The 13,368-nt window shown below is 40.6% G+C and overlaps 1 protein-coding gene across 1 annotated transcript in view; it reads right to left on the bottom strand.

The window, feature by feature from the left end:
• Positions 1-3,402: 3,402 nt before the first annotated feature.
• Positions 3,403-13,368, bottom strand: part of NFU1 (NFU1 iron-sulfur cluster scaffold) — a 19,157-nt gene continuing 9,191 nt past the window's right edge. The window contains exons 5-10 of the mRNA XM_009273788.2: positions 10,974-11,040; positions 10,010-10,124; positions 8,786-8,849; positions 6,311-6,485; positions 5,094-5,182; positions 3,403-4,264 (exon numbers count right to left, since the gene is read on the bottom strand). Of these exons, the coding sequence (XP_009272063.1) occupies positions 5,135-5,182; positions 6,311-6,485; positions 8,786-8,849; positions 10,010-10,124; positions 10,974-11,040 (469 nt within the window). The 3' untranslated portion in view covers positions 3,403-4,264; positions 5,094-5,134. The remainder of the gene's footprint in view (positions 4,265-5,093; positions 5,183-6,310; positions 6,486-8,785; positions 8,850-10,009; positions 10,125-10,973; positions 11,041-13,368) is intronic.

The following is a 13,368-nucleotide window of genomic DNA, read 5'->3' as shown; positions in this document are numbered from 1 at the left end:
TCCCCGTCCTTCCCCCGTAGCGACGGGCGGCGCAGCCGGCGCTTCGTGCAGCCGCGGCGGGGCGGGGGGGAATAAACCCGGGGCCGCAGCCCCGCGCCTCCCCCCAGGAGCCCGCGGGGACGCCCCAGAGGCAGAGGGGAGGGCGTTCCTGTTCCCCCGGCCAGCTTTTCGGCCCATCTCGCAGCCCGTGAACGGCAGCAGGGGGACAACTCACGTTCACAGCAGTCAGGAGCGATACACACGGGATTAGCCCCAAACCTTTCGACAGCAGTCGGCGTTCGGAGAGGCCTCAGTGATGAATCCTAAACACCCAAGGGGTTTTCCAGGGTCAGGTGGTGAATAAGCAGCAGTCAGCCGTAAGGCAGTAACTCCCGTACCCCCACGACACGGCACGCATCCTCCCCGAAATCCACGTGGCCTATCTTCTCATTTCTACTCTGACTGCTCTATAATAGCACCTATTCAGAAGCAAGATAAAGAAACCATTAAGATGAATCTGCAAAGCAAACTGGGACGGGCACGACTGACAAAGGAGCGATATACTTGTTCATACAGCCGGACAGCGTAGTTACGCTGTCTACATGTAACTGCCACGATCAAATACTGTTTGAAAAACTTATTAAAAGCCTAAGGCTACAAAAAGATAGCAGTCCCTTCTTAAGAAAAATGCTGTTCGCTTAACTTTATCTCAACACTAAAAAGTGAATAAAGAAAGATTTCCCTAAAAAGCCCAGAAAACAACCAAAAATGTTAGTATACATAAAAAAAAAAAACCCAGGACGGGGTAGATTTTGAACTCGCTGCTAGAAGAACCCGGCTGAACACAAACCGAAGCAGGAAGGTCACCGATCTAAGAAACATTAAAAGTTCGCAGCCAGCGCACGCGGCCGCCTCTGTGCTTTTGCTCAGCAGCGAAGACATCACAGGAATAACCCAAGCAGTTAGTCCCAGCTCCTAGGACTGGCTGGCGTAGAGTAGGAATCTGGAATCAAGCTGCTCGGTGCTTTATTTCCCTTGTCAGTTGTGAAGGTGGAGGAGGGCTGACTTCAAATTATGATTTTTTTTTTTTTCTTCCCCATTTCTGCATCTTTAATTAGGAAGCTGAATGCCTTGTGGCAGCAGAAGTTGATTTCCCGGATGAGAAGGGAACTACTAACCCATCGCAATAGCGCAAATCGGAAAGGTGATCACCAGAAAGATACGCAATATACGTTGGCACAGAAATATTGCTCTCCTCAGCTTTGGCCGCTGCTCAAACTCTCTTTGGTACGGATCTACCAGGCACACCGGATTCATCTACTGGTTTATTTCTACGTTGTGGGTTTCTTTGCTCCCCAGCAGTAGCTCCCGGATCGTGACTTCTTACCACTTTCTTAAGGCATTCACTACAAACCTAAAACAATATAGCACTGTCTGAAGACAAATGAAAGGATATGACCCCACTTATAATGAGGGATGCCCCAGGCCTGAAGCAGCATGGACAGGCCTTACAACCACTCCCAAAATACATAGTTCATGTCAGCAGCACAGCAAATACCAAACTTTACGACTTAAACCTATACCATACTTGATGTTATAAAAACGCATCCCTCAAACCGAGGCTAATTCATCCATCCACATGTACTAATCTGGTGCAAATTCCGCAGAACTTGACACATACAGAAATTTAGTTCCATGTGTTTAGTTTTGAAGTGGCTATTTAATTTTTTCCCCATAAAAGCCAGTATTTATGCCCTATGTAACTTGTTACTTTATTCTGAGGTTTGCTGTACATACAGTACATGGTTTTACTACCACATATAGTTCATGGAGATGTAAATGTGCAACTTAACTACCAAATGGAGAAATGTGAAAACAGTTTCCCAAACTCTCTCTCACACGTGAGCCTTTTAAAATTAACAAAAGGGGTCGTGGCTGGGGAAAAAAACCCTGCTTCCTTCTCCTCTAAGCTCAACATCCTTCACTTGAAATAGCAGTTATGGCCAAAGTCCTGAATTTTAGATAGATTGCAAACTATCACCTCCTGGAAAAGAGTATGTTTTGTGACCCTGATACAACACATTTGGAATATTAACATCAGGTAGCGTGAGCTATTTCCTCCTGCTACTGTGTTGAAAGTACCTGCTCCAAAAATGCTGTCAGCGAAGGCTGCGGCTGTCGATTGCTTCACGCCGTACACTACAGTGTTATCAGAAGACTGCCTTATAGACAAACAGGCTAATTTCTCCTAGAAGCATGGAATGAGTCACATCCTGACAAAAAGCACATCCACCTGCGAACAGTTTCAAGACGGCAAGAGTTTAGATAGCTGTAATCAACTTTTCCTATAAAAGAGAGTGCTAGAAGAGTGCTTAGGCAACTTGGCAATGAATGTATTTTGTGTGTTTTCTCTATCTGACATGGGTGAAAACAAAAATGGCTGAATGACAGACTGTAATTTTGCACTTATCTACGGCACAGCAAAAATACCAAAGTACTTCTTTTCTTTAAAAAACTACCAGAATAATTTCAGTCATTACTATTTTAAATGTGATGACTAACTGCCATTTATAGAAAAACTTCAGAGTCAAAAAACCTCGCTGACCCGAGCGTTACGGTACAGCACAGCTTCCCAGCCCCCTAACTGAAGAGCCCTCTTTAAAAAAAGAACTGCAAGAACATCCCATTACATACCATATGGCCGCAGAGGACGCTGGCCACCTCATTAACTCCTAAGCTAAACGCTGAACAGTCATTACTATATTCCCCTGTTTGCCTCAGTGTCCGTGAATGTGAAAGGGTTTTTGGGCGAGCGGAGGAGACGGGACACCTCTCGCTAACAGGGATTCTTTCCATGAACTAAGCTGTTCCAGACAGAGCTTGGAAGGTTCGCACAGAAACTCTAATGATTTGGGCTGACGATTTTACTACATTGGGCTGTCATACTACTAGAGTTTATGGTTATTGCTAATGCTGCAAATACAGTTGGGTTTTGTTTTGCTCCCCAAGTGAGAATTGTCACTTAACCCCCTCCCTCTGCTTTCGTTTATCCAGAGTTGGAGAGCCCCCCCATTGCTTTATGTTGTAGAACTGCAACCACTGCCCTAAAGAGCTTACTTTGTAGTGGGACAGAACAGATAAAAAGAGGATGGGACCCGAGCGTTATGCGCTTCTCTTTCCACGACAGAGCTTGAGGAACTTGAGGACACGCAGAATACATGCTGGACATGGAATCTCTTCAGTCTCAAGATCACAAGATGCTTAATCTTCAGCCTCAGTACATGCAGGCTTAATTTGGTCCTATTTGTACAAATCGAAACCCCGTTAAAAACAAGACTGGAAATACAAAGATTGCAGCAGAACTGGATCCTTACTGTACTGGAAGAGATTAGTACTGCTTAACTGAAGAATAAAGACCACATCTTTAAGAGATACATTTTATTTAACACACAAACCAGCTACTTTGCTGTTTAAGTTTTGGCTTATATAGTGCATTAAATTGACAAATCAGGCCTAAAAAGCTGTATTTTTGAGTAACCAGAAACATTACTCGCCATTCTATGGTTTGCTGACAAAGAACAACATGGCGATAACGTTGGCACAACTTCTCTTTTGGATAGTCTGAGCCTACCTCGAGGGGAATTTTGTCATCGATATACTTGTAAGATCAGGCACTGCGTACTTCATGACAGGGTAAAGAAAACATGGTAATTTCAAACTCATTTCCAAATCCTGAGTCGGTAATTTAAATGACTGTAGGTTATTACTCTCCATGAAAGCTGAAGAAATATTTTGCTAAAATATTTATTTTCAAATTTCTAACAAGTAATATGAAGTTTATGGCTACTACATGCTGATCGGCATGCTATATAAAAGATTCTCCACTGACTTAATTGATCCCATTTAGGGACTCAGTGGAATTACACTGGCAAGGAGTGAAAGAGGAGAACATGCCAGAGGCTGTCAAATCCTTGCACACAGGGAACACTACTATAACCATAAGCCAAATAATGACCGCAAACCCAGCTCGACTGTGGCAGCACAAAGAAGAAATAGTATTTCTGGTAGCAAAGCCATCTGCTAAAGCTAGGCACCAGGAAGAAATTAAGCCTTACATGCACAAGTAAACAGAAGTACTCGCAAAGCCTGATTTACGTATTTCAATTTCAGAACAATAAATATTTCTCTTCCCATAGTCTCTAAAACTGGAACGTGTTCTGCTCTGCCACGTCTTCCCTCGCTCAGCCAGGGCAGCCAAGTTACACATACGCTGCACTCTTTGGCACTGCAGAAGGAACAAACAGGATATGGCATAGGTAAACACATTAATTTTCTTTGCTATCCTACAAATGTAATTTGTGCCCTTAAGCACTGCATGTTCATCTTGATGTTGGAGTATTATGTTGAGAAATCATCTTCTGCAAGTTTAAACAGACCACTAATGGTGGCTGAACAATTTTACTTCTAAATAAGCTAATTAGTCTCTCTACTTACTAAAGCTGATAAGGATCATCTTCTAATATTTATTTTAAAAGACATTATTTTTATAACAAACAACTCACATTCTTTGTTTCTGTTGCTATTGTTTGCACAGTGGTAGTGAGCAAGTAGGTAACTTTCCACAAGTGATGACAATATTACTTCCTCTAAAATGAAAAATTCAAGTTACAGGTTATTTTTCACACAAAAACCTGATATGAATCAAAAGCTTTTTAAGAAGACTTGATAAAATCAACATTCCTGAATTTCTCAATTATAGAGCAAGGGCAGATAGTCCTGCAAGCCCCATAAGGAGATTTGGGGGAATAAATATTTAATATTTCTATTGCACAAAAAAACGGTCAAGAAACTTTACTTCTGCCTTTTTTTCAGTCTTGAATTTTTTGTACGAAAGAAGAATGGAGAGACACATCACCATTTTCCAAGCCCACCATTTCTTTCTTAAGACAGTACAAAGTAGAACAAAAGGTTTCTTTTTTGAATGCAGGACATTTAATAAATTAGTGGACAAACTGCTTAAACTGATGATACATTTCCACAGGTATAAGTGCAATTATTTTTCTGAAGAGAAAGGCAAATTTGGTTGTTCCTTAGCACAAAGACAGTTTACGTACACCAAGAAGTAAATACTTATTTGGCCATAGATGATGCTAGCTCAGGTAGAATTTGCTTCTTTCTCCACGTCATCGTCGTCGTCAACAACCTGAAATCAAATCCGGCAGTAGCTTAGGTAAACAGTTTAAACTCTCAGTCCCATAGGATTGCACAGAGAATTTATTACATTGAATCCTTGCTGGACCCAAGGAGAACAGCAGTTATTCTACACCGCTGAATGACAATGGTCACATGAAGAAGGTAAGAAAAACTTGCAATCAAAAATGCCAGGAGGAAATGTGACTGAAATAATAGGAGCTGGTCAAGTTATTACAAAGGCCACTAGAACAATCACTACAGCGTATCAGGTTTTTAATGAGAAAGCAAAAGAATCTGCATTTTAGGGGACAAAAGCTTGTCCCTTATTATCACACAAAGTCACCAAAGCACAAAGGTACCAATCACTGGCAAACACAGAGTGTCCAGTTCTGGGCTCCTCAGTAGAAGAGGGACGTTGGCACATTGGAGAGAGTCCAACGAGGAATCACCTCCCTCAACCTGCTGGCAACACTCCCCTTAATACAGCCCGCGATATCGCCAACCACCTTGCCATAAAGGCACATTGCTGGCGCAAGTTCAACTTGGCACAATAATAGGAGCTGGTCAAGTTATTACAAAGGCCACTAGAACAATCACTACAGCGTATCAGGTTTTTAATGAGAAAGCAAAAGAATCTGCATTTTAGGGGACAAAAGCTTGTCCCTTATTATCACACAAAGTCACCAAAGCACAAAGGTACCAATCACTGGCAAACACAGAGTGTCCAGTTCTGGGCTCCTCAGTAGAAGAGGGACGTTGGCACATTGGAGAGAGTCCAACGAGGAATCACCTCCCTCAACCTGCTGGCAACACTCCCCTTAATACAGCCCGCGATATCGCCAACCACCTTGCCATAAAGGCACATTGCTGGCGCAAGTTCAACTTGGCACCCACCAGGACCCCAGGTCCTTTTCTGCAAAGCTGCTTTCCAGCCAGGCAGTCCCCAGCATATTTTGGTGCATGGGGTTGTACAGGACTTTGCAGAGTTCTGGATCTTTTGCTAAGATACAGCTTCTGACTCGGAAAAACTGCATCTATCTAGCCTGTACTTTTGCTCCAACTGCCAACCTGTCCACGCTAGAAAGGGACAAAGACCTTCTTTTCCATTTAAAACAGCTATTATCTCTCACCAACCCACCTGTTCCACGCCTTCCACTTCAGGGATGTAGAATTGGAGCATGTTCTGTATCCCGTTCTTCAGGGTGATGATGGAACTGGGACAGCTGGTGCACGAACCCTGCAACTTCAGCTGCACAATCCCATCCTCAAAGCCTTTATAAATAACATCACCACCATCTTCTTGCACTGTCGGCCTGATGGAACACGATACTCAATTTAAAGCAAGTATAGCTGAAACACATTGCCTTCCAGAAATTGTTAGTAAAGCTCAATTTAATAGACACAAAGAACTGACAAGGTATAGTAACTAAAGCCCTCTTTCCCTACAACCACCTGGTTCAAATTTCCAACAACTCATCCTTTGCTGGACTCTCTCACATTGATGGCTACTGTTTTTCCATAGGACGTTAAGCAAAACATATTTGCAACGAATGCAGCAGCATACGAAGGAATCATTGAAATTCTAGGGGCGAGGGTAAGCACCTTAGAGTAGAGCTTGATTCAGCCTGCAAAGACATACCGGTTTGCTTTGAGGCCCTCTCCACACGTAACGGTGATTGCCTCAGTTACGTGCCAAATATAATAGGTGTGTCCCACCACACAATGCATGTGCATCTGCTACCTGACTAGGGACAGTGATAAGAAGTCCTTAAATGCTTCCATAAATAAATACACAGTTCACCATCGTTTGCACAGGACAGAAAAAAAGCTCCAACTATATAAAAGCTTAATCCTGCTAACGGGTGAAGAAACCAGCATCTGATAAGATCACACCCCAGTACTATTAGCATTTCTGCAGCCTGGTCTCCTTTTGCAAGCAGCAAATGCCCAGCATTGTAAGTGCATCCCCATAGCAACATTTTTCCAGACCAAGCTAAAACCACCAAGTTACTCTAACAGAAGCTCTTTATACTGATTTCCAAAATAACTCTTTTGAGAGCTACACCCCTAAGAGAATGATCTATGAATCTGACACATTTATTAACAACTCACCATAGCAAATCATCTCCATTCCAGAAAGCCAAAGAACATGACTAAAAATTCCATTTTTCTTAGTTGAAATTAACTTTTTTAACACACTACAGGACCTTTCAGATCTACATTCCCTCCATCCTGCACCTTCTGACAACTTCTTTGCACATATTTTTGATCGACTAAACAATAAATGCTCTGTATGTACCACTGGTTTATATATAGCTTCTGTAAACTATCCTGCTATAAAATGAAGATACACACTACTGCTAATATTCTCACCAACAGCTTCTCGGTCCACCGAGGGGTACAGGGGGAAGGAAATGAAAGAAGGAAAAAGGTGGGGAAAACCAGAAACTTGGGCAGAAATTCTGTGACTGTTACGAAAGGCCACTGGGAAATCAAGGACTAACATACCACAGGGAGCTTAAACGACCACATACCCAGCAAGAGCAGGGCCTCCTGAATGTTACTTTCTGTCACGGCTTTATACAACAGTAAACTTGGGTTACACGTTTCAACGCCTAGTACATATGCTTGGGAAAAACGTTCCAGCCTATTTCTGCTTTTCTCCCTCTTTCCTTTCAGGAAAATTAACCGGTACCATGTGTCAGCTGTGAGATAACCAAAACAGTATTTTTAAATATCACTTTTAAAAGGCAGCATCTAAAAAAAAAAGAAATAAAAAAGCCCAAGTTCATCATAACTTCTGGAAAAATTAAACTGAATTCCATTATTTTGACCCACATACAAGTTTCTGGTTCCTGTAATTTGTGAGCTGGAAAAGATGTCACCATCAGGTATCACAGCTTCAGAAACACATCAGACATTTTCCCCTGCATCTAAAATGTCAAGTTGCTTATTCCTTTCAGTCCACTTTGGAAGGCAATTAATGAGCATAAAGATATACTTCAGGTAAACAACACGATCCATAGCCGCTCTTGAGACTTCATTAGTTACCACCAGTTTCTAAATTCAAGCTGTGTTAAAATACCAATAAAATTGCAACAGAATGCAAGGACAAAATTCACTGAAGCCCAGACAGCAAAGGAAACCCACTAGTAAATTTTCCTTTAGAGTAAGATACAAGAGTATAAACTACTTCAGAATACTTAGAAGAGAAGGACAATTACAATTAAGACAGAGATTAATAGAACAGAGGAAAAAAAAAGTTACTGTAAAAGCAAAGATTGTGTTGTTTTCGCTATTTAAAAATAGCCAGGTTAAACCAAATGGACCTGTTTAAATGCATTATGGAGGGTAAGACCATACACTGGTCTAAAATCACTCAGCAATAAGGACTCTGTTCAGCACACAGTTTGCTTAAACAGGAAAACTAGATAGAAAGTTTTCTATTAGAGGAAACCGCATTCTCAGCTCTGGCCAGTTTTGCACTTTAAACCCCCACACTAGACATTGAACCATGAAATCACACATACCCAAAGAAAAATGCACTGTTCCCTAAATAAATCCAAACCCCAAGACTAACTCAATCCATCTAGCAGTAACGTTCCTGGTTTACCTTATTCTTGTATCCAGCAGTTCTTTAATCATCAGTACAACTTCATCATCATCTTCTGATGCAGCTTGGGAAAAGAAAAATGTGCAAATCAGAACTTGGAGAGAATTCCGATATGATTACTGACACTGTATATCCATAATGGCAGAATGAAAATAGCATAAAAACATTGCTGAGATGACTGAAACCAAAAGGCAGAAGGCTTAATTCAGAGTAAGTATCTTTTTCTGCATTATCCTTATTTACATCCCAGGCTTTCACTGACAAAAACCAGTATTGGTCTTTTCAACAGGCAAAGGCCTTAACAGACAATAGTAGTGCCACCTTTTAAAGGAAGCAACAACTAACATTCAATAAAGATGCATGGGTTAAGGCAGGATCCTCAGAAGGAAAGTTTTAGCAACCTAAAAAATTCAGCAGCAGCAGAATTATGAATGTGTCTGCGTTTAGCGGCTCTGGATGCAATTTTAAGCTCAGTGTTAGTCTTGCAGAAGCATTTTTAAAGACAACTTTTTCAAATAAAATAAAGTCTATGTTAATATTGAAATTAAATCCAGACATAACAGAGCAGAGAGGAATTCAATAGTCATAATCTTCCTTAAAACACTGGAAAAATTATTTAAGTTGGTAAGTTGCAAATGAGAAAGTGAAAGGCAAAATACTGCCCTTGAGTTAAATTATAAGTTAGTCTCAGTTACTTTCTATTATGGTTTGGAAAAGACTTCTTACTATTTCTTGTTCATTTAAGACCATAAACCTATCATTAAGACACAGACATTAAGCCTGGGCACTCTTTTTTGATTTAAGGAGGGAAATAAAACCCTTTGTAGGTGCCCATACAAAAAGGATATGCAGCAACACCTTACAGCTTTCTAAACACAGCCTCAGTACTAGCAAAAATGTTTCACACACACAAAGCGTAACAGAACATGGTCCACACTGCCAAAACACATAGTTCAGCATAGCTCCTGTGAAGATACACTCCTCATACTGCAGCAGATGAGAACCGGGCTTCATATTCATGGGTAAGTAACTCCTTTAGACAGTGCAGCATTGCTTCCACTACAACATACGTGTTCTGCAAATCCTCTCCTCTGTTAATTTTAGCAGTTTTCACTTTAAATTCTCTTGCGTGTTTTTCTGAGGGACAAGTGGAGGCTCTTCTGGATGTCACAAAAACTAAACCCAAAGGCAGATACTGGCCTCTTCCTGAAGAGTTTGATTTACCTGTATCAGTCCTAGGTGCCTCTTCAGTAAGTACAGGTAAGCCAGAGGCAAAGAAATCCATTATAGTTGCATAAATATCTGGTTTCAGTAAGTTCCAATCCAGGTCTTCACTCTCCTATGAGAATCAGAAGAAAAAAAACATGAATAAAAATAGAGTATCTGCCTCCTAATAATAATAATTTGTTACACAGAGATTCTTCTTATGTTAAAAATATAATGGGCTCTCATGTTTGACGCATGGATTTGATTTCATAGTTTTGTCAAGTTCAGCTTTACCAAAAAAGTTCAGTAAGACTCAATTTATAATAGTCAACAGAAAGGTTTCCTTGTTTGTAAGCCAAGTACTATTAAAATATTAGCTAAAAAGAGGTGAAAAATAAAGTCTCCTAAATACCTTATTTGACACGTATTTTTACCAAACTGTTTCAGAGACTCAAGCTTGTTTGGTTCCATTTAATTTTGAGCCAAATTACCATTCACTGAATTGCCCTGTGCTCTTCACACAATAAGAGCATAACTGCACAGTTACTACGCAACACCTTATCTCTGCTGACACATGAGCTCCGCACCTTGGGTAAACACAACGCTGCCTGCAATGTGCTCCATCCCAATCACACAATCATCTCCTTTGGAAGCGTTCCCTGGAGGTCATCTAGCCCCGATTCCTGTTCGAAGCAGAGCCAACTTCCAAGCTGACCATGGTGCACAGGGCCTCATCCAGTCTAACACTGACCGCTTCCAAGATCAAAGAATCTACAAATTCTCTGGGCAACCTATTCCAGTGCCTACCCACACACTGTGATTTTTTTTTTCCTTTATATTAAAGACAATTCCCTTTATGCCACTTGTGAACATTGCCTCTGGTACTTTCACTGTGCACGTCCAGGAGTCTGACTGGATCTTCTCTACGGCCGTCTACATCTCAGCTCATCTTTTAGTACATTTGAATCTCTGTTCTGCTTACCTTGGTGACTGTGATGAAGTCTGGTCCAAAGAAAATACTTTTAACTCCTTCAATTTTGAATAACTGCCTGTTAAGAAAACAAAACAAAAAAAAAAATGCACACACCTTTCAGGCAAACTCCTAAAGATTTATTTAAGCTGTCACAGAAAAAAAGTTCTAGAATAAATTTCTAGACAAAAATAAGCACTAAAACCAGAACCATTAAGAGAAACTCGCAGTTACTTCACCTACAGCTTAGTAAGAGCCAGGAGATCCTGCTGTGAAGCAGTGTACATAGTAAAAATGAACACATCTTGCAGGACTTTCCCACAAGATGTGTGAAAGAGTTACTTTCTCTCTAGTTCTTCTTTGGAGGCAAAATGATATTCTGTATATAAAACCATATTTGATCAGCACCAAAACCAGCAGGCACCTATTGTTTCAGGTAGGACTAGTGCAAATACAAGGAACATTCCTGAGATTAAAGCAAGTTATTTAAAGTAGTTGAGCTCAATAAAAACTGCCTTCAATTCTGTTGCCGTTAAATAAAAGGATTAGTGCCAAGCAGTCCACGAGGCTTTAACACACCAACTCACTTTCTGAGCAATCTTCAATATTTTAGTCATTTGTATGACACATGAAAAATTTGAAGATTTAGTAAAGGCTTAAGTTTCATACTAAATTGCTTGAGATGGCCCCATACAGCACCCAACAACCAGGTGGTAAATTAGCACACACCAAAGCAACGCAAGAACTTAGCTGATAGGAAAGAGCACATTTTTGACAATATTTTAAGTACAAAACACAGAATGAGAATGTAAAGACCAATTTCCACAAATGGTTAAATAAAACCCAACAAATTCATCTACAGAATAAATAAATGATGCTACACCTGAAAAGAAGAGTAAAAAAAAAAAAAAAACCTAAAAAAAATCATAGAAGTAGGAAGCACACAGAGTTAAATACAGCATAAGGCTGTAAGAGCATTTTTGTAATTAAGGAAGAAAAAAAATAATATATATTCTCCTGAAAGACTGGAAAACACCAAAAATGCAATGAACGAAGCAATTAGAAATCTTACTGCAAAGGTATGTATGATGAAAAATGACAGAAGAGACTTCACAATACCCATTTGAAAGAATTTCCACACATGAAACAGTTCTATGCTTCGTATTGGGCTTTTACATCACTAAACCAACTGGATTTTAAAGTTACTTAAACAATGAAATTATGAAAGTGCACCAAAACCATCCTAGATCAATTAAATAACCCTCGCCCCTCCCTCCCTTTCAGGAAGCTTTTATTACTTCTTTGGAAAATGAATACTCCCTTTTAAAATAAATGAGTATTCCATTTACAAAAAACACAATCTGGGGTTTAACTATATATAGTAGACAGTTTTTTTCCATTAACCTGCACAATACACATAATCAAGCTGTTTTGCCACAGTACACGTTCCAACACATAGATCATCTTTGATGAAAATGTCTATTTGCAGATATATGACAACAAAAAGCCACTGACAGTCAATTGCATTCTGCAACCTGATGCACTTTGGCATAATCAGATCCTACAGCTTCAGCATTCTGCCAACACATTTTGATGTCCTCAAAAACCTTTCACATTGCATTTATTACTTTAAGTCACAGAGCTTTGCTTGTAAAAATCCTGTTTGCTCTCAAACAACTCTGCAAGAGACCTTTAGAAACGTTAGAGCTGCATGTTTGATAACCCTACAGATCCTAGAGAGACTGTCACATGAAACAGCTTCTACTTTGCGTATAATTCTTGCAACATACACAAAGATGACTTAAGATGACATTATAAACCTTTTGTGAAGGAAAAATCCATTGGCTTTGAAGTTCAGGTTAGCACCAACATCTGCCAAAACAAGCAAGCTACTACATTTAATTTGCAGTATTTGGGGACTATTTCATAGAATAGTTTGGGTTGGAAGGGACCTCTAAAGGCCATCTAGTCCAGCCCCCCTGCAGTGAGCAGGGACACCTTCAACTAAATCAGGTTGCTCAGAGCCCCGTCCAACCTGACCTTGAATGGTTCCGGGGATGGGGCACCCACCACCTCTCTGGGCAACCTGTGCCAGTGCTTCACCACCCTCAGCATAAAAAATTTCTCCTTGTATCTAGTTTAAATCTACCCTCTTTTAGTTTAAAACCATTCCCCCTTGTCCTGTCGCAACAGGCCCTGCTAAAAAGCCTGTCCCCATCTTTTTTAGAAGCCCCCTTTAAATATTGAAAGGATGCAATAAGGTCTCCCCGAAGCCTGCTCCTCTCTAGGCTGAACAACCCCAACTCTCTCAGCCTTCCTTCATAGGAGAGGTGTTCCATCCCCCTGATCATTTTCGTGGCCCTCCTCTGGAACCGCTCCAACAGGTCCGTGTCTTTCTTCTCCTGAC

Source organism: Aptenodytes forsteri, unplaced genomic scaffold, assembly GCF_000699145.1.
Source record: "Aptenodytes forsteri isolate BGI_AS27 unplaced genomic scaffold, ASM69914v1 Scaffold127, whole genome shotgun sequence".
Lineage (NCBI taxonomy): Eukaryota > Metazoa > Chordata > Aves > Sphenisciformes > Spheniscidae > Aptenodytes > Aptenodytes forsteri.
This window is presented reverse-complemented; position numbering and strand designations above follow the sequence as displayed.